Raw genomic sequence first — 19,842 nt, 5'->3', positions numbered from 1 at the left:
TTATTGCAGTTCAAGAGTCCATAAATCTTTTATTAATGCACTTTCTGGACTTACCATTATGAGAACCTAATCAGCACAGAGTTAACAGTCACTAGTAAAACTGGTTCTTCTGCCTACGGAAGCTGCAAGTGTGGTGGTTCAACCAACGTGAGGATAGTGGACAGAACACCGATTTGGCTTAACTTTGTCCTTCCAACTCCAAATGGCTTTGCGACTTTGAAAATTGATCATTTTTAATGACATATCACATTGTAAATGTAACAGCTCGCAATGACTATGCATGCGTGCAGAAGCTGCCTTCCTACATTCAGGGCTATGTGATTGCTCGGAAATTTGGAAAGATAAGGCGTAATGGATAACACAGCAAGAATGTCTGAAGCCACAAGTATGAAGATTTCACCAACCCATGTGTTAACCCTCATCCAAGCGGTAGCTGAACAATCGCTGTGCCAGAGTTTCCTCAAGTAATTGTAGTACGAAACTCTATGCTAATTAGTACTGATATCGATGGCAACTGCAAGAATTTCTCTGTAGTAGCGTGCAAAAGTAAAATCCCAGCCTTCGAGTTTTGTACGTAGTTACTGTCTTACCCGGACGGTGACCTGTCTGCCGGAACCGTCGTCCGAGATGTCGAGGAGCGACCCTCGAAAACTGCTGTCCAGCTCACCACTCCGTTCAGGCAGTGCACCGTCCGTCTTGCTAATTTCAACGTGCAGGCGGCCCGCAATCTGTTGTTTGTTTTTTAGAAAGAAAACAAAGAAATACATTATTAAGACATAAGTACACACAAAGGATTAAGAGTTAATAGGAGGAACGTCTACGGATGCAGGGTAAGCATCTTCGAAACAGCATGCTTGTGCCAAGTGTAACAAAAATTTTTTTTGGACAAAGTCGCCAGGACATGGCCAGAGACTCCTTTTTAGGGACAAATCACCAAGTGATGATGATGATGACTGTTTTGATGACTGACGTTTTAAATGTTGCTAGACGGCTCTCTAAAATTTTTAATTGCAGCTTTAAGTTATCCTCCAAGGCAGTGAGCCAACGATCAGAATGAGAAAAGATGAATACCCACCCCTTTAACGAAGTGGTATCGGATGTCAAGATTGCGCTTTGGCTAGGAAAGCAGCTTTGATGAACCCAGATGGCTCACTAATAAGGTCTTCGGAATGCCTTTAGAAGCAGTAACGAATGGAGATGCATATGTCCTTCTTGGCATACAATGGAGGCAAGGCATTAAACTTAGCTATAGTCTCTCGAGGAATTTTGCCAGGGAAATTCACTGGCTATTTATGCCACTAGAAAAGCTGTTATGACTCCAAAAGTGCGAAGCTGCTGTTAAGGTGACTATAAAATCGCTAAGTTTAGTGACTTGCTTGCTAAGTTACCAGTACGAAATGTAACCATGGAAACTTTATTAGTTGCTAACTGCTATGTGCTAGCTATACACGAGACTTTAAGAGCATTCTAAGTGTAGCGTTACAGTTCTAACATTACCAATACTGACTGCCATCAACTGCGCATGAGCGAAGTTTACAGGGCTCTCGGCATTTGCTGCTACCATCTGGCAAGCTTACTGGGAGGGCTTCTGCCAGTCACCATGGCTGCCGGCTTCTACCAGTTACTGCAAATTTCGCAAGGGCAACGTACAGGCTATTTACATCACTAAAGAAGGTGCTAGGAGTCCGACATGGCAAAGTGGTTGAAGTGAATAAGAAGAACTCTATATTTAGCGACTTTCTTGCCAAGTTACCAACACTGCTTGTGCTCGACAAAGCGAGCGGACCGTGTACTGACCTCCCCTTGCTGGCTGATGATAGGCACATGGTAGCTGAGGCGCACATTGTGGAACAGCACCTCTAGGAACACGTTGGCGACACCAATGAGGTTGTGGTTCTCTTGCGACTCGTAGAAAGGGTCAAGGCTTGGCGATGCAGATTCTTTATCGTCCTGCGAGTAAAGCATGGCAAGCCATTCAAAGCTCGTTATGACGGTCATAGCCGACAGAAAAGCACCATTATATCCGATATTCGTTATAAGCATATACTTGACAAAAACGGTGACACTCGCAAAATGCGTATTAGAGTTGGTTCATTATATCCAACAATGTATTATATCCGTGTTCTCTATATCAAGGTTCGACTGCATTAGTTGTTTCATGACAGAAATGCTAATCCATATCGGCATGTTTGCAATTGTACAAGCTTCGCACATTCAAGATATACCGTGTGTCGCTATATGTGCACAGTCCGACATATACCACACAACGCACCATACAAGGTGTACCATCCTTTACACTGTGTTACTGTATCAAGTTTCAAAGATGATCACACATTCCTGGTAATCTTGAGCAGGAAATAAAGACATCTATTTGCACGGTACCATTAAGTACCACATCCACAATAAACATGGTATAGGTTTCCTTTATTGCTTCTGTTCCAGCACCTTTCATATTTAAAGAAAAGAAAGGAAAAAAAATAAAATTACTGGTTAAGGCTTGCCCCCTCAAACTGCCCCATGTACGAGCAAAGAACACGATCTTGCCTTGAGGGACGGTGGCCTCTCCTTTCGGTCCTCGTACATCTCCCGCATGTCGATGATCTTGTTCTCCAGCTTCTCCATAGACCAGACCTGGCTGCCCTCAATCTTGCGTTTTACCAAAATGGCCGGTTCACTCACAAATGCACTCTTCTGCTCACCAGAGAAAATAAAAAAAGGAAGGAAGGGGCAGGACGAATGAGTGAATGACAATGAAGACATACCGTGCGTGCCATGTGAGTGACAAGTGAAAATCCTGCGTAAGTCAGTGCAACCTTGAAGGTGCGAATCAATGACACGTTTGTCTTCTTGTAAAAATAAGGCGAATGTATTTTGAAAACACGCTGAGGAGAGGACATATTGCAGTGTACATGTGTGTAGACGTGCCTTGTTCTTGTTCGATGTCACAGCTTTGATTGCCGACGGTGGCAGCTGTGCTCAGATGGAGGGCGGAATGCAAACACGCTTGCATGTGTGCCGAGATTTCTGGGCCACAAATGTCGTAAAATTTATCCTTGAGTCCGCGCCCCCTCTCTATATACAATGTTTCCCATTGACAGACTGTTTCTTTTAGACGTAAAAACGTCATAAATTATTATTATGAAGGTTCAGTCATTCTGCATCCCACTGCCCAAATGAAGAAAGGAGAGCCTGTCACTGATAAAGAAACCACTCAAATGTTTCTCATAGATAATGTGCAGTTTTCTGTACCCTCAAATGTGCCCCTGTACAGTCCACTAAAGCTTTTGGAAACAGGAAGTTAACGAAATGTGGCATATCTTCATGGCTTCAGCACTGAGCCTGGGTCTCACGAGTGCAGTGTGGGGTTTCTAGAAAGAAGTACACACTTCACCTTTGCAATCTTGTGCACATGCGTTGGCTTGGAAAAAAAAAAATTGACATTTATACATACGATAGCAAGTTTCATTAGTGTTTGCACTGGTTAGTGAAGCCTCTTATGTGAAGCCGCTTGCATGTCATATGTGCCTCCAGGATTTACCCAGCAAAACTTGTGATAAGGCAGAAGCACACAGGATGATGGAGGCTCGAAGTGTTCAACAGCAGTCCCTGTCAAACATCTCTTGCTCAATTACTGTTGATTTTACTTGCGATAGCAACCGATAGTGTTTGAAATTGTTTGTGTCGCCTTGTTTAACCTTGTGTGTCACATGTCGAATCACGCATAAAACAAAGCAAAAAGAGGTTGACAGAATAACTGCAAAGGTGTGTGCCGGATTCTCGGGGGCAACAGCCGTCGTTCACCGAGTGCATGCTAGATGCTGTCAGAACGCTGCGCTACAGTAAACACAGAAGCTACACAAAGAAGTGCAGTATCTGCACCTTGCTAGTGCTAGTTTATCAACGTGCATTTGAAGTGACGGACTGATGAGCCAGAGCAGGTGTGCAAGAGAAACTATCGCAAGTGGTTTCAGGCACAGTTCCGCGTGAAGGGCGTTGCTTTTTTTTTTTTTTTTTTTGCAGACTCTCTGCTCTGAAAAACTGACACAGGCAGGGGTACATAGCGGGATGCAATGCAGAAACAGATGCGTGATGTGACACAGTGAGAAGACACACACTTTTCGATTGGGGCTCAGGTTGGCAGCTGGGATCTGCAAGGTGACTTTGAACTCCGTGTGCTTGCCCATCTCCTCGGCCAAGAAGTTCGCCTCCCGGACGAGCGCGTTGGCCCGCACTATGTCCTCCCGCAGTTTGGCCAGGCTCTTCTTGAACAGCTCATCCCTGCGGAAACGGGCGTTAAAATCACAGGTTCATGCAACAAATAAATGAATGAATGAATGCATAATGTGTTTTAAACTAGGAGTGGCCAAGATGGGTAAAAAAAAATTTTAAAATCTGGAGCCTTTAGGAGTTTCTGGGCTTTTAAACAATGCAAAATGCACATCTTCCGCTAACTTTAGTTGTCATAGCTGTGATATACTAATCACATTGCTTGGTATGCCCTTCATGACAATACATATGCCATTTGTGACATATCACAGATATTGTGTAATCAAACGTCACTGTTTAGTGAGGGGCTATTTGTCTACCTTTCTTACATAGCAGTAGCTACGAAGGGTGCTTCAGTCAATCTATCATTACCAGTTGTCAGTTCTATGCACTGCATTCTGATATCTATAGTCTTTTTCAATAGTTCATCCTCTTTATAGTGTAGTATTCAAAGCACTAAATAGAGGGAATCATGTATATAGTAAGCAGAAATCCCAAAAACAACAACACAGAACTATGTTAGTGATAGTTCTGAGATCTGTACATTACTTAAACTAATCTCTGCAGAAACGTTACATGGCTGAAAAAGAAAGCAGCATAGAGTACACAAAACTGCTGACAGCAATGCAGAGGCATGTTTTATTGTTTGTTTATTTCAAAGAACTTCTAAAGGTCCTTTTCCGAGGGTAGTACATAAGGGGGGGGCATAAAATCAGATACTACATAAGTACAAAAATATTCACAGGCAAAGCAATACCCGCCCCCCCCCCCCAATAAAGAACAAGAAAGAAAATGAACAAGATTACAAGTTAAGCAACAGCGAATTTCTGATTGAAGTATATTACAAGCCGCAGACACAGAAATACAAATAGTATATACAAAGACCATGCATGCTTAATAGAACTGTACAATTCCATCAAAAAATTTTTAAAATGCATTACACGTTACAACAGGCATTGCTCACGAGCTCATAAAATTTATGGAGGCCAATAACAGTGACTATGTTGGGCGACAGATTATTCCAAATGATCATCGTTTTTTGTATAAAAGATTGGGCAAAATGGCACGTGTGACAAGAGAAGAGAAGCCTGCACATTACTGCTGTGGACAGTTTAGATTCCTGCGCATTCCTACAAATTCCAAAGTAACTAAACTCCAATTGTTACCTCTCCTTGGCCCACCGCTCCATGCGTGAGGCGACACTGGGGCTGGGCAGTCCCGAGGAAGCCGCCTTGGCCCCCAGCGGGTCAAAGGGCAGGTAGGGCGCGTACGGCGTGGACGGCGACATCTGGTTGCGCAGCAGCTGCAGCTGCCGTTCGTACATCTGACGCTGCTTCTCCAGGGCGTCTGGAGGAGGCAGCAAAGCAAGGAGCGAGCGCGCTTGGAAAAGACCCGTCGCAAAACTGGCACGCTGCCAGCCGGCAGGCTCGCAAGCATCGGCCGTGAGACACAACGGAACAACCCAACTAGAATGGGTCATTCCGATGTGATGACACCACAATGTGTGGCAAGCGAGGGAGACAAACAACGGTAATGTTGTTTGCAAGTTCGACATGCTCACTTTGAAATGTGACAGCCACAGTAGGTGAGGGTCACTGTGGCAAGATGTAATATTAACGTTGTATGAAAGTGAGCTGGCATGTTTATTTCCTATGGAACTTGACATATCGATGTCCATAAACAGTTATTTGTGCGTCTTCTTTGGTTCATCAATGTTTTGACTCGGCCATCAAATCCCAACCGAAGTACAATGGCAACAAGAAAGTTGCCGTAGCAGCAGTATTCTACTGACATTATAAAAGATAGATCAGACATCCACATGTACACTCATGAACATCAGTTGAGGAGGGGAAACTGCATTCATTGCATGTAACACGCAATGTTACATGTAGGGCTCAACCCCTACCGGGCAGCCACATTGTTTTATCCTCTACTTGTTTGACTCGCTAATGAGCCCCTGAATGAAACAATGGAGTTCTGTTAACTTGATTTCAACAGGAGGTGTACAATTAATGGCTCTATATTCAATGACGCAATGAACTCTCTGTTTGCATACTAAAATTGTATTGTCATGGTTACCTCTATCTCTGTTTGTAAAAGGTGGCTGTATGAACAATCTTTAGCTAGAGTCCCTGCTGGGTAGCCACGTGATGGGAATACACAGGAGTGGTCGTGTCACATAGAAGAGGGCCATATATTGTACTGTATATAAATAAACCATATAAGTGTAGTTTTATATGGCTCCCTGTGGGGAGCCACATGCAGGATCCATATGGAAATGGTTGTGTCATACAGAAGGTGGTTGTATATGGCCAGGAGCCACTGTAGTGATTGTACCATATATAAGTGGCCATATTTTGTACTACACAGACATGAACCATACAGAAGTAGTAATATATGGCTCTTTGCAAGAGCTACATATAACCATTTCTACGAGTCCTTATGTAAGACATATACAGGTAAATCTTGCAAGACCAATATGCACAACACTTCACTGGCACAGTGTCTAAGAGCAAAGAATAGTGCTACCAGGTGAAGTTAAATTTGCAGTTCAGTCATTATTGGTCATGGTCCTTAGATGTGTCTGTCATGGCGGTGGGCAGCTTCCAGCACAGTTGCACAACGAACTCCCCCCCCCCCTACAGTACAAACATACTGCCAGAAGGCACCACCGAGTAGTTAAGTTTGTAAACACATTTACAGGGTGTTTCTATGAAGACATTAGATAATATTTAAAAACAGCCACCTTGCAATAAATCGGCAGTTCCTTCTGAGACATGCCATCAGCAGTGGCGGCCACAGCGTGACTGGTCATATGGTGTAATCAGTCGCTAATGAACAAAAATCCCTTAATTAACTTTTAAACACTTAGTTTCAGGAGGCTCATCGCACTTGGAAAATTGAAGCGAGCTCTTCGCACGAGCCATATCAACTTTCGTGTCTGGAAAAATGCGCTTACCCGCATAACTGCGGCACGACGAATTTCGGCTATCAGAGTGCCCAAAACCAAAACTGGGAGGCTACAATGAGCATAAAGCCGCAACCCTCGAGGCGATGCTCCGCTTACGTCCCCCAGCAGCAGGCAGCCAGTGCGCTGCGATAGCAAGGAATTTCGGCTCTGACAGCTGAAATGCGTCGTGCCACAGTTCCGTTTGTAATTGCATTTTCCAGGATTCAAAAGTTCACATGGCTTGCACGGAGAGCTAGCTTCAATTTCCCACATGTCTCCAAAGGAACCAATCTTTTATTTCAAGATGGCTATTTTCAAATATTATTTAACGTCTTCGTAGAAGCACCCACTATGTTTGTGCAATAAACAATGTCAGGCGCTTCCTTGCCCATGAAATCACACACGGTGCTATGTCACTCGCACCACTAGTCATTCGTGCTGCTTCCATCAGTACTGCTACCTCTACTGTGGCGTGGGCAAAGTTTATAATTTCTGATGAAGTTTGTGCATGTGGAGTCCACGACTATTTGAAATTAATGTTGCCTAGAAACTGGCTAGATCCATATTCGCAAGCATCAATTAAATTAAGCCTAAACTAAACTAAACTGCCACTGTTTTACGACAAACGTGAAGCCGCACTTCCTGAGACAGCGTGTGCTTATTGGCTGGCTGCTTGTCAATGCTTCCATGGCCACCTGACCTTGGCCAGCAGTCCTGGCACCACCAATAGGTGCCTATAATCACTTTGTGTTCTCTCATTAGCAGAGAAATATGCGTGTCCTTTGTGAAGTCTGAATGCGATCGAATTAAATGAAAAATCAAACTGATTCACGTCAGCAAAATTTGTAAGTAATGAAAAGAAAACAAGAGAACTTTCATTTCAAGAATCACAACTCCGTTGCTCTTTCCTGGGTTTCTAAGTCTCTAGGTTTATTTAGCTTGCTGATAGCAGCACAGCTGTTTAGGGCCACTACTGTAACCTAGTGCTCTCTGAACCAAGGCCAACTGCCTTTCTATAAGTTACTACAATGTTATAACAGCTACAACACAAAGTTGTGATGCAGTACAGCTGCGCTCATCCATTGCAATAACAAGCCAAGTCAACGCCACTTACTGTGTTTGTCTTCCTCGTGCTGCTTCTCCAGCGATTGCATAGCTGCCTGGATGGGATCGTTTACCAGTTCCTTCATCATGATTTCCTCACGGGCAAATTCGTAGTCGATCGGCCGGTCGAGAATGGGCGTCTCCAATGCACCGGCTGAAATAATGCCACAGTATAAGCGCACGTTTCGTCTGAAACCGCATTGCATATTGAGGCATCCTGCGCCCATTACTTTTCAACTGCAGTCAAATCAGAGTTGCATGCGAGACCCACTGCAAGGCATCGCTTCACGCTGGTAGGCTTTCTGATCCTTACCTTGTTGCAACTTCTGTGCTGCTGGCTACGGCTTCATGATTATATCACAGGATGACTTAAAGGCACTAACTCTAATGATGTTTGGAGTAATGTACTTTCCTTGGACATGTTTGCAGACTTTTGTTGTAAGTCAGGCATTACATCATAAAAGTGGGAAACTTGATTTACAAAGGGCTGGTTCTACGCCACTAATGTAATGAAACAAATAAAAGGAATAAGACGGAGAATATTCTGTTCTATGTATACTTTTATTCAACTCCAACAGGAAGCCACTATAGAATGGATTACCAGCAAGCAAGACAACAATGCACACAGTAATTTGCTAAGTCCCAACATTGCTTTTAACTGCACTTTAGCCACGAGTCGGGTGTGATGGATTTTCGAATCCCTCACCTGTCGCTTGTAAAACATGACATGACAGAAAATGGGCGGCAGAGAAGGAAACAATGACTGACGTAACAAAGAAATGACAGGAGAAGTGCTGACTGCACTATTAACGACTGTTCCTCTAACTCCTTGTCTTTCGTCGTGCTGAATGCCACAAGATAAATTTACACCAACTATTGGCTTTGTTCTCTTCTACACTTTGTATTTATGCTACCATCATGCTTTAAGATTAATCTTTGCATGAACACAAGTGCTAGTTGCCCTACAAAAAAATGTGCCAATCAGTTTGTCCATAATGCCGAAAGCTTAGAGAAGGAACTCACACAAGGGTCAAATAATTCAGCAATAAATCTTTTTCATTGTTCCATTCTTTTCTTATCATTTGCATTGAATGACTGATACCAGCACAGCACCTTGCGAGCAATGATGAAAGAGAAAAAGAGCGGTATTGCAAAACATGTGCTATGCTTCTGTCAGGCAGGAAGTTTTCAATAGCTCTAAAGTTTACCAACTTCAAAATTCTCAAACTATCAGCTCCAAGTGGTTGTGTCACTGTTATATGGCAAACTCGGTGGCCAGTGAAATGCTTTAGTAATCCGACACAAAAGCGATCATGGTGCTGCTGCCATTGCGAGCAACAATTCTACATCTCTGAAAGTGACCCGCCCAGAATATTGTTCTAAATATCTTTAAAAAAAAAAGATTTTAACTGCTGTGGGTTTTTTAAATGTCACAATGAAATATTCCCCTTTTTTTAGGCATTAACCTCATTTTCACACATTCTGCACAAGTTGTCGTTGGCTTTGTTTGAATGCTTCTGGAAGCATTGAGATTTTCCTCATGGCACGGAACTGGTCCTCATTGTTACTAAAACAAAATTAATTATTTTCATGAGGTAAACAGTTTCTTGCAATTATCCTTCTTTCATTTTGCTGTTAACATCACGATATTCTAACACGCTGTTGATGAGGCCACCCACGTTCGCAGTGTGAGGACCTTCAAGATTACGATGGCTTCAAGTAACTCCGTGAACTAGACAGCCTATTGACTCGACAGCCATTGAAGCTCCCCATGTAGCAACACCTATTTTGTCTGCAAGTCCATCGAATATCGTTTCCAAGGCCTTTGCAATGCCGGTATGATGCTGGCATTACGTTATTGTGGCCGGGAGAAGGGGGGGGGGGGGCGCAACCCACAAAAAACAAATAGGTACTTATAACAAGGAACTGCATTATCCTTCAAAGCATTGTAGCACTAGCAAGAGAGAGAGAGATAATTTAATTGAAAGAAGGCAGAGAGGTCGGCCTGAGCTAAGGTGCTCTAGCCTGCTACTCTGCACATAGCACTAGCAAAGAGGGCATAGAAACCACCACCTGTTTGCAATCGTGGGCAGTTGACCCTGAAGAAGTGGTTGTTGCCCCAGAGCACACGATCACCGTGGTGCAGCTGTGTCTTGGACACAATGGCTGACCCATTCACACACGTCCTGCAAAGAGAGAGTCCAAGAAGCTGGACTTGTAGTGTCAGCTTCAACCCTTTATTGGTGCCGACCTAACAGATAATATCCCCACCTCAGCCTCTGAAAAGACTGAGACTAAATCTGTCTAAATACACAGAGAATGCAAAAAAAAAAACATTGGCTGAGTGATTGATTTGTGGGATTAAATGTTCCAAAAGATCACTTTTAGCTATGAGATGCTGTTATGGATGAGCTAAGGATTACTTTTGACCACCCAGGGATCATTTAACCTGCACCCAAAGCAAGGTACACGAATTTTTCCTTTCTTTCTTTCTCATCATTTTTTTTTTCATTTCACTACCATCAAAATGCAGCTGTCACAGCTGGGAATCGAACCCATTACCTCATGCTCAGCAGCAAAACACCATATTTGCTGTGCAACTGCAGCCAGTCGCAAAACAAAGTGTCAGGACCCTGATGAAGCAATACGAACATTTGTTGCAGTAGATGCACTGACTGATATAAGCTGTAACCAAAACTCGGCCCTCGGGTACTTGCAGAAATACCTAGCTTAAAACTGCAGAATTTCACACCTTTGAGGCAGCTCACAAAATTCACGAGCATGAATTGGCCCCGCAGCTTTATGTTTACCATTTGATTAGATGACGCTGTGAACACACTGGACAGAAGAAATGCCTGAGTGCATTAAAGCGAAGAATGATGAAAGAACCAACATAAAGATCAGAATTAAATTTTAAAAATCCACCTCCATTCTACCGTGCGAAAGTGGATGTACAGCAAAGCTGGTGTGGACGTTAGAGGACCATACACAAGCAATGAACGTCATGTGCGTGCGTACGTGTGCGAAAGTGAAGCATACATCCTGATTCTTCTAGACTGTCCGTCAAGCGCAAGTGCCTTATTGAACTAAATTAACGTTTCAAAGTAAACTGCCTCAGAAAATATGTAAAGTAAGACTTACACACAACCTGCAGACATGATAGCATCGGATTGTAATTCGCGTGTAACATAATTCTTTTATGCAGAAACTCAAACACAAAGCCTTCCAGCTGCCGTTTGTTTTTGGGTGAGCACCCCACGAAAAATCACCACCAACTAGAGGCAAACAGCTTCGCTGTGAAACCACAGACAGTTCCTCACCTTGCTCCCTCAAGTGGCATTATGTACAGTTCAGGACCTTCGATAGTTATGATGCAGTGCTCGGGCATGATTCCCAGGCCGCTGAGTTGAATGTCCTGTTCGGACGGAGCGTCAGGACGTCCTACGAGAGTCCGCTCCTAAAGCGAGAACACAAAAACAATACTGAGAAACTTTCAAGTGCAACTGAGGTCATGAATATAACCAAGTGGAGACATACAAACGACAGGTGGCATTATTTGAAAAGGGGCATATATATATATATATATATATATATCACTAAGCCTGATCACTAATGAGCCACCCACAGCAACACATTAGCGACAAGCCTTTTCACGACGGTTTGCGGCCCATTATCACATCAGCCGGCGGCAAATTTTCGTCACTAGGCCTAATCGGAGATGCGTGGTCAGGTATCTGCGGCTAAAGTTACGGTTACCAAATTGATGCAGATCTGTTCCCGGCGGTCACACGGCCCTCGGAAAACCGACAAACCGCCTCGCCAACAAACGCGAGTGCATGAGATGACCGTTACATGTTTATGGCCGTCATCATTGCGAAATACCGTACGGTGGCCCCTCGTTCTGAACGCTACGTTTGTAAGCGCACGACAGCCTCTTTTCGTAGCTTCAAGCCACCTGCCACAAGACTAGCTTTCGATTTACATGGTGAACTCGATAAGTATCCTGTGGCAAGGTACTGAACCCCAGCTGGAGAAGCATCTACGCAGACGGCAGATGGACGCATGCGAACTAAAAACAAGGAGAGGGGGACGTCTCACGAACTTGTCGTGGGCATCCCGATTTCACAACTCTTTACCGTTGGCGCCGATGACCGCGCGAAATGGCACCGAGCGACATGTTGCGCATTCCACACTTTCGCCTGTTGCACAGATTGAGCCGGTGATAACCCACAGAAAACACCTGCCATAAAGATACAGAAAACCTCCCTCCTGTGTTCTAGAAGACAACTGGAAAGCAACACTTTCTAAGCAACAGAAGGTTGCCAAGAAGCACTGTGTATGGCCTACTATTAAACTGAAAATACCCCATTGGTATTTAGCACAACTTCGCTATTTCTTCAGCTTCAGAGGGGGAAAAAGAGCACTTAATTTTTTTCTTTTTGTTTTGACAGACATTCTATCGATAAAAAAATTTTCCAGACCTTCGTATATGAACTGAGTTGTATCAGTGGCCGCATACTAATTTGGTGTTCTCTTTAATAAGAGTAGAGCATAATATGCATCTCGATTCATAGGTACCCAAGTTAGTGATAGCTAACAAGATTCTTGTTGAATAATGTGACTGGCCTCCTGACCAAGTGCAGCACTGTGTTTTTGCACAAAATTTGGAAGCATAACTGTGTGTGTTAAGTTTTCTGGTATATGACATTCATTTGGACATTCGATTAGAAAATCTGCAGCTCAGTATTCGCACACACCTTGTGTCAGTTTCATACTGTGTGATCCATTTATCCCTCATCAGCATGTGATGTTCCAACTCATGTCTCTGCAGTAATCACTGCCCGAGTATTCATCAAGTTTTCTCTTTCATACTGCGAAATCTACTTACCATGTGTGATCGAGTGAGGTTCCAACTCACATTTTTGGAATAATCAGTGTCTGATAATTGATAAATTGTTTCATATTGCTTGATCCACTAATAACTCATCAGCAAGTGACATTCCAACTCAGGTCTCTGCAGTAACCACTGTCTGTACATTGATTTATCCTCCTTTATATTAGTACCTTCTGTGCATTTATGCTGGACAAAAGTTGTCAGCCCTTCTTTATATTGCACACACTTAAGAGGAAGCTTTAGCTCGGGTGCTCCTATCTAAATACATGTAAAAGCAGAATTCGTTTTTCTGGGCAACCACTGCACCAAATTTGACGAGGTTTGTTGCATTTAAAAGAAAAACTTAAGATCTAGTGACTGTTGGTTTCGGATTTTTGATTTAGGTCGTCAATTTTTTATTAAAAATTGGCAAAAAATGAAAATTTTCAAAAAACGAAACTATCAAGTTTACAACTCTATAACTCAGCAACGAAAATTGATAATACAATTCCGTGAACTGCAACTAATAGTACATTTAAAGCGGAGAAAATTGATAGGTTACACATGAATGTCAAAAAATATTGTAAAATGGAAATATAGGTTTTGCAGAACCCTTGTAAACAACGTAACAAATTCACGTAACATATAAAATGACGTATCGAATTTGTCCGCTTTCAATGATCTGATGGATCTCGCTTACAGAACCGCAATATCTGCTCTTGATGCAGGGTTATGAATTTGTGAACTTCATGCTTCTATTTTTTTCAAACTTTCGAATTTTTGAAAATCTTTTTAACAAAATTCAGGACCTAAATAGAAATTCCGTGACCAACAGTCACTAGAATTTCACTTTCCCTCTCAAATGCAACAAATTTCATTAAAATCGGTCCAGGGGTTATCTCAGAAAAACATTTTTGCGTTTTTACATGTATTTGAATAGGCCGCGTCGGAGTTGGGCCCGAGCTAAAGCTTCCTCTTAAGTCACAATGTATTTGTCCAGACAGGGTAGTTGTACTCATCAATGTGGCATGCTTTGTCAAATCGCTAGGTGTGTTGACAAAATTAGAAATGCAGCACTGTTTATGTTATGTCATGTTCAGTCTCATTGTCACAAAGACCGAAAGAGGTTGAAAACATGTAGAACAGAGCTGACCTTCATGTAGTAGACAAGCAGTTCGTTGAGCGAAGGGTCAGCGTTTAGGTTGACCATGTAGTACTTGTCGTTTTCGACCTTGATGCCCGACGCCTGAACTGAGATGCCCATCTTCTCAAGGGCTTGCTGCCTTTCCTGTATAATTTAAAACAGAAACACCAAAAGAAGAGCACATACATTACGACAAGCTGACAAATGCTGAAGATGCATCACAGCATCTAAACAGCAATTGTGAGATGAACTGAAGCTTTTAAAGCAATGCATGCTGCCTGGTTACACAGAAGACCAAACTGCAAAATAAATGTACCACTGTAGACAGCCATAAGGATCTGCAACAAGCAAGCTGCTAATGAGAACTGAAGATGTGAGATGCGTGGAAGCAAGTCTAATCTTGGCACTATAAAATCTGACACGAGAAAGTGGACTTTCCCCACGTGATTGCAGCACAAACTAGGCTGAAATTACAACTTTAAACAATTTTGCCAAAGTGAAAATCCCTTCTCCCTCAGACAAACCAGTCTTGTAGGCTACAGCAGCTTTGTGGTTATAATTGAATTAAACAGATGGCAACAAGGGTTCTAAGGAGTACACAACATGCAGCCAGGCTACATACACAACATGCCATCTGGTCGATTTACACAAGACTGTCGCCTGATCTACAACTGCATATTCACCTGGTGGATCTTCTCCGTCTTCCGCAGCTTCTCTTCCCAGGTCTGTGAGATCTCTTGCATCAGTGTTTCGGACTCCCGTAGACGTTCGCTCAGACCTTCTGGCGTCTGGATGGACAATGTACAAAAGAAATAAGATGCTACATAGATACTACAAGTGCATGAACGACATGACCACTGAGACAGGTACGATTTCAAACCTAGCCAGTAATGTAATGCGCACTTTCAAATACCTTCCCCTTCTCTTGGAAACAAAGCACTTCAGCAAAAATATCAAGCCACTTGCAGAACATATTCTGCACAATATGTAGACCACAAAAGAAACCTAACAAGTGAGAACCTCAATACATAGCATTTCCTGTCATATAATGACAACTGGGCATTGCAAAACTATGCTTGCAATGTTAGCAACAGTACTAATCAGGTGCAGATGTCACTATACTGGATGTCTCATACCGGTGTGACATGTGCACTTTCGATCGCGATTGAGCCGGATCGGGATTTACCGTATATACCCGCTTACGCTTAACGAAGGCACCCTTTTTTCTCAATATACCGAAGCAAAGTTTGGGCGTGTGTTCATTATGCCGGTTAAATTTAATGGGCACATTTTCGAAACCGCAAAAATTGCAAAGTAAGAAGGTAACGATTTGGAACATGCATAAGGTAACCCATCTTTGCAGTAAAAAAAAAAAAAAAGAAAACGCATGTATACCATTTTGCAAACTGTAACTTTCATCCTCATCGGAACCACCAGACCTGCCGTTCAGGTCGCTGGCCGCTTCATCCACATCGCGGTTCCACCGCAGAACAACGCATCAGCCGCGCGATGTCAGCGCGGCCTAGGCGAATCGCGCTAGGTGAAACTGAACGCGCGCTCCAAACAGCGATCTCCGATCGCGCGATCGGAGATCGCTGTTCATCCTCGCAGCCGCTTCCGGCCCGTCTGCCATTATCGCAAGCATCACGTTGAAGCGCGCGCCTGTTTTGACAAGCACGCTGTGTGAGCGAGTCTCTTTTCCTTGGACGGCCTGCTCATCGGCATGTCAAAAGCTTATCGGTGTCTGATCGGCGTTTCCGTTTTTGTGAGCAGACGAACTCCATCAGCAGACGTACACCTCGACTCAAAGCTCATTAAACACATCGAAACCCAAGGCAGGCAGAAAAGGGAGCCACACACAGATAGATGCGCGAACGTTGACGCAAATTCGACACTGCGCCCGATCAAGTGCCGGCCACCCCCCTTCTTCACGTGGACTCTCCCGTCTGCCGCGACCGGCCGATGCATCCCGCGCGCGCGCGCTCCTATTACGTAAGCGTAAACTACGTATGTTGCAGAGAGGCAGTTGGCGTTTTTAAATGCGAAGCATTTCGTGGCGAACATTTGCCACTTTGACAGTATCTATCTAGCCGCCTATGTCTTGGTGCTCTCGTGGTCGTTTCGTCAACTTGGCATGCACCAAAATTGGCATAGTATGGCAAGAGTGTATGACGAATATAATTGATAGGTCATATGACATGAATGTCATGACATCTGTGTCATGTAGGTCATGAAACAGCCGTATACCTCATGGTGCTCTCGTGGTCGTTTCGTTAACTTGGTAGGTACCAAAATTTGCGTAGTATGACAAGAGTGTATGATGAACATAAACGATAGGTCATGACATGAATATCGTGACATGTGTCATGTAGGTCATGAAACAGTCGCCGTCTTGGTGCTCTCATGGTCGTTTCGTTAACTTGATATGTACCAAAATTGGCATAGTATGACAAGAAGGTATGATGAACATAAATGATAGGTCATGAGATGCGTGACATGTAGGTCATGAAACAGCCGCCCACGTCTTGGTGCTCTTATGGTCGTTTCGTTAACTTGGTATGTACCAGAAATGGCATAGTATGACAAGAAAGTATGACAAACATAAACAATAGCTCCTGGCTTAAATGTCATGGCATGCATGTCATGTAGGTGATGAAACAGCCGCCTACGTCGTGTTATGTACCAAAATTGGCATAGTATGACAAGAGTGTATGATGAACGTAAATGATAGGTCGTGACATGGATGTCCGGACGTGTGTGCCATGTAGGTCATGAAACAGCTGCCTACGTCTTGATGCTTTCATGGTCGTTTAGTTAACTTAGTGCGCTCCCCGCACACTGCTTTGCATAACATCGATTCCCACAGGGTGTGAGATCTGCCGAATTTTTTTCTCTCTCATATCTGCGAGGTTCCTTTGCACCAGCACTGGCGGAAGGATGTGTGAAGCATTAAAGGGCAACTCTGGTGATTTTTCTATGTCAATGGATCTCAAGGAAGTTCGCTGGGTACCTTCCTCTGAACGCTTCCGTCATGTCCCCAAAAAAGCAGGTTTGAGAGTTGCGCAGATTTTTTACAAATGAATTTAATTAACTGCCTTGAACGCCCGCCTTGCCTCCTCCTCAGTTACAAGCCACATTGTGTATGACGTCAGGGGTGTTCCATGCAGAGCATGCCGGGATTATGCAGACGACAGTGATGAAAGCGTCAAGGAGTTGACGATCTTGAGCTGGTGCATGGCATGAGAAATTGCTGTCGCGAGAAGTTGTGTTCCCTGTAGCTGTAGGCTGCACGAACTACAGTCCTCGCCATCCGCACACACAGTCTGAGCCGATGCCGATCACATTCAGTTGAGGTTAAGCCTATATGTCACAGTCGCGTAGTTCATGTGTGTGCTGCTGGCGGGCCTGAGCGACTGACATGAAGCTAATTAAGCCATCAGGATGAAGAAAACTCCTTGCGCAGTTCAGTTTCGACCATACAGATTTGAAATAAAGCATTCCCCATTTCGTACAGTGTACACACAAAAAGCGAGAAGCGACGACAGAGAGCAGTATCGACATCGGAGCGTTGTCATTTTCGATGGAAAGCTGCCCACTGCACTCACCGGCACTTCTCTAAATTAAATGCAACTACGAACATGGTCGTATTCTTACGTATTGTCATGCAGACTCAATATTTAGCTTCCAAGGTGCACTGCTTGCCGCATATCCTAAATGGGCAGCAAGTGTAGGCCTCTTGATACAACAGCGTAAACAATCGTATAGTTCAACTGCCAACGGCATCTAAACTAGCATCGGCATTTCCGCGAGAAAACTACACGTTCTTGCAGAGTTCTCATCGACGTCCACTTTATGGAACATATCGAGTGCATGATATGTTCTCTCATACGCTCTCGTACTACAGTCTCCCGCTTGCTGTTTTTGAAGACGTGTGGTCGCTCATATCAGTGCGATTCAGAGCGATGCAATGATGCTTACATGCACAATTTATCTGCCTGTTTTGATATGTTCTGACATTAATTGATGTCACTGATGAGCTGCTGTAGCATTCAAGTGAATGAGGAGTTGTCGCTGTACCTGCTGATGTAAACAAATGCACCGTTCGGTGCTTTGGACTGTCAGTGGCGTTCTTGCGGGATACAAATGTAGAAAGTCGTGCTCCACATCTTACAGTAAGCATCCGAAGCGCTTCCCTGAGGAGGGGTAAAACACCTAAACTAGCAAGCAGCACTTATAAAATCAGTGGTTAGGAGTACCCTTGGTCTTCGTGTTGCAGCACAATATGTAGTGCATGGGCGCTGGCTCTTGTGGTGGCCCGCCTAATGCGAACGGCGATTCGCGACTATTGAATTTGTCAGAATCATGACTGTCAATATTTGACAGATCCGAAGAGCTGGTGCAACTGACATTGTCCCCCAAAGGTCCGGCGTGGTCACGATTCAACCAAGCGTCTGCTCTTCGTTGCCAGGGGACGAGACCAGCATGCCTCACACGCTTTTCCCGGTGGAAGCACTCGTGACGTCATACGAAGAAGTTGCTCGGCCTGCTTGGTCAGGTTTCGGTTTCACTTTTTCTTATTTAAAATTATTTGCAAATTTGCGCAACAATTCTACTATCAAACGCGCGACAGAAGGGTCTCGGGAACTTAAATATTCCATTACCTTGACATGGCAAAAAAATCACCAGAGTTGCACTTTAAGTGCACTTGCTTTAAGCACATGTGAGAGAGTCAAAGATTGTAGTCTCTCCGAAAAACTACAGCACGGCCGTTTGATATTGGGATTACACACTAGCAAAGTTCGGGGTGCATTTATTACGCAAGAAAAAAGATTTTCTGATTTCTCGCGGCTAATCTAGAGGTGTGTTCCTTACGCAAGTGCATTCATTATGTGAGTAAATACGGTAATTTCTTGACCGCAATGGGGGGGCTCTCTTCCGCAACTTGCACAAATGATCCAATCGTGATCAAGAAATACAATCGCGATCAGAAGTACACTGTGCGACACTCATATTGCATAACATGAACAGCCAAAAAAAGAAACAAAAAAGAAAATTGAAGTAGTACATTGTAAACAAATATGACCGACGGTATGTAGTTTGTTGTTGTCTAAAGTTACTCAGACAACTACTTGAAATGAGCTTAGTTCGCTGATTAGTGTGTTAAATTATGCATTTTTTAAAATATTTGTTTTAGGCGCAACTTGTACTTGGAAAGTTACAGAGCATGCTCAGAAACAGCCAATGTAGTTGTTTCTACGATGTAATTTTTTTACGTGGTTCTTTTAAGTTGGCCCTGAATAAAACTCACAAAATATGAACAAAGAAATGACATCACGATGAGCTCCCGTGCCTGAATTGGAGTCACAAATATTCGTAATCATCAATGAAATGGATTGTTTACCACACTGCCTCTTCTAATGTATCTACAGAAAGCCTTATTGGCTGAAGGTGAAGTTACATGCAGTTATAACTGCCTTTCCGCGCTAAAATATTTAGCACAGAACT

General features: G+C 43.5%; 1 protein-coding gene across 4 annotated transcripts in view; it reads right to left on the bottom strand.

Moving 5' to 3' along the window:
• Khc-73 (Kinesin heavy chain 73) overlaps nucleotides 1-19,842 on the bottom strand; it is a 119,511-nt gene that overhangs the window by 36,036 nt on the left and 63,633 nt on the right. For 3 of the 4 annotated variants that reach the window (XM_075699436.1, XM_075699438.1, XM_075699439.1), the window contains exons 11-20: nucleotides 15,021-15,125; nucleotides 14,347-14,481; nucleotides 11,641-11,777; nucleotides 10,391-10,506; nucleotides 8,331-8,474; nucleotides 5,433-5,613; nucleotides 4,116-4,278; nucleotides 2,545-2,691; nucleotides 1,798-1,950; nucleotides 591-728 (exon numbers count right to left, since the gene is read on the bottom strand). In XM_075699436.1, coding sequence (XP_075555551.1) covers nucleotides 591-728; nucleotides 1,798-1,950; nucleotides 2,545-2,691; nucleotides 4,116-4,278; nucleotides 5,433-5,613; nucleotides 8,331-8,474; nucleotides 10,391-10,506; nucleotides 11,641-11,777; nucleotides 14,347-14,481; nucleotides 15,021-15,125 — 1,419 coding nt within the window. The remainder of the gene's footprint in view (nucleotides 1-590; nucleotides 729-1,797; nucleotides 1,951-2,544; nucleotides 2,692-4,115; nucleotides 4,279-5,432; nucleotides 5,614-8,330; nucleotides 8,475-10,390; nucleotides 10,507-11,640; nucleotides 11,778-14,346; nucleotides 14,482-15,020; nucleotides 15,126-19,842) is intronic. The other variant, XM_075699437.1, reaches the window with a different exon arrangement.

Source organism: Dermacentor variabilis, chromosome 7 (genome assembly GCF_050947875.1).
Source record: "Dermacentor variabilis isolate Ectoservices chromosome 7, ASM5094787v1, whole genome shotgun sequence".
In the NCBI taxonomy this organism is placed as follows: Eukaryota; Metazoa; Arthropoda; class Arachnida; order Ixodida; family Ixodidae; genus Dermacentor; species Dermacentor variabilis.
This window is presented reverse-complemented; position numbering and strand designations above follow the sequence as displayed.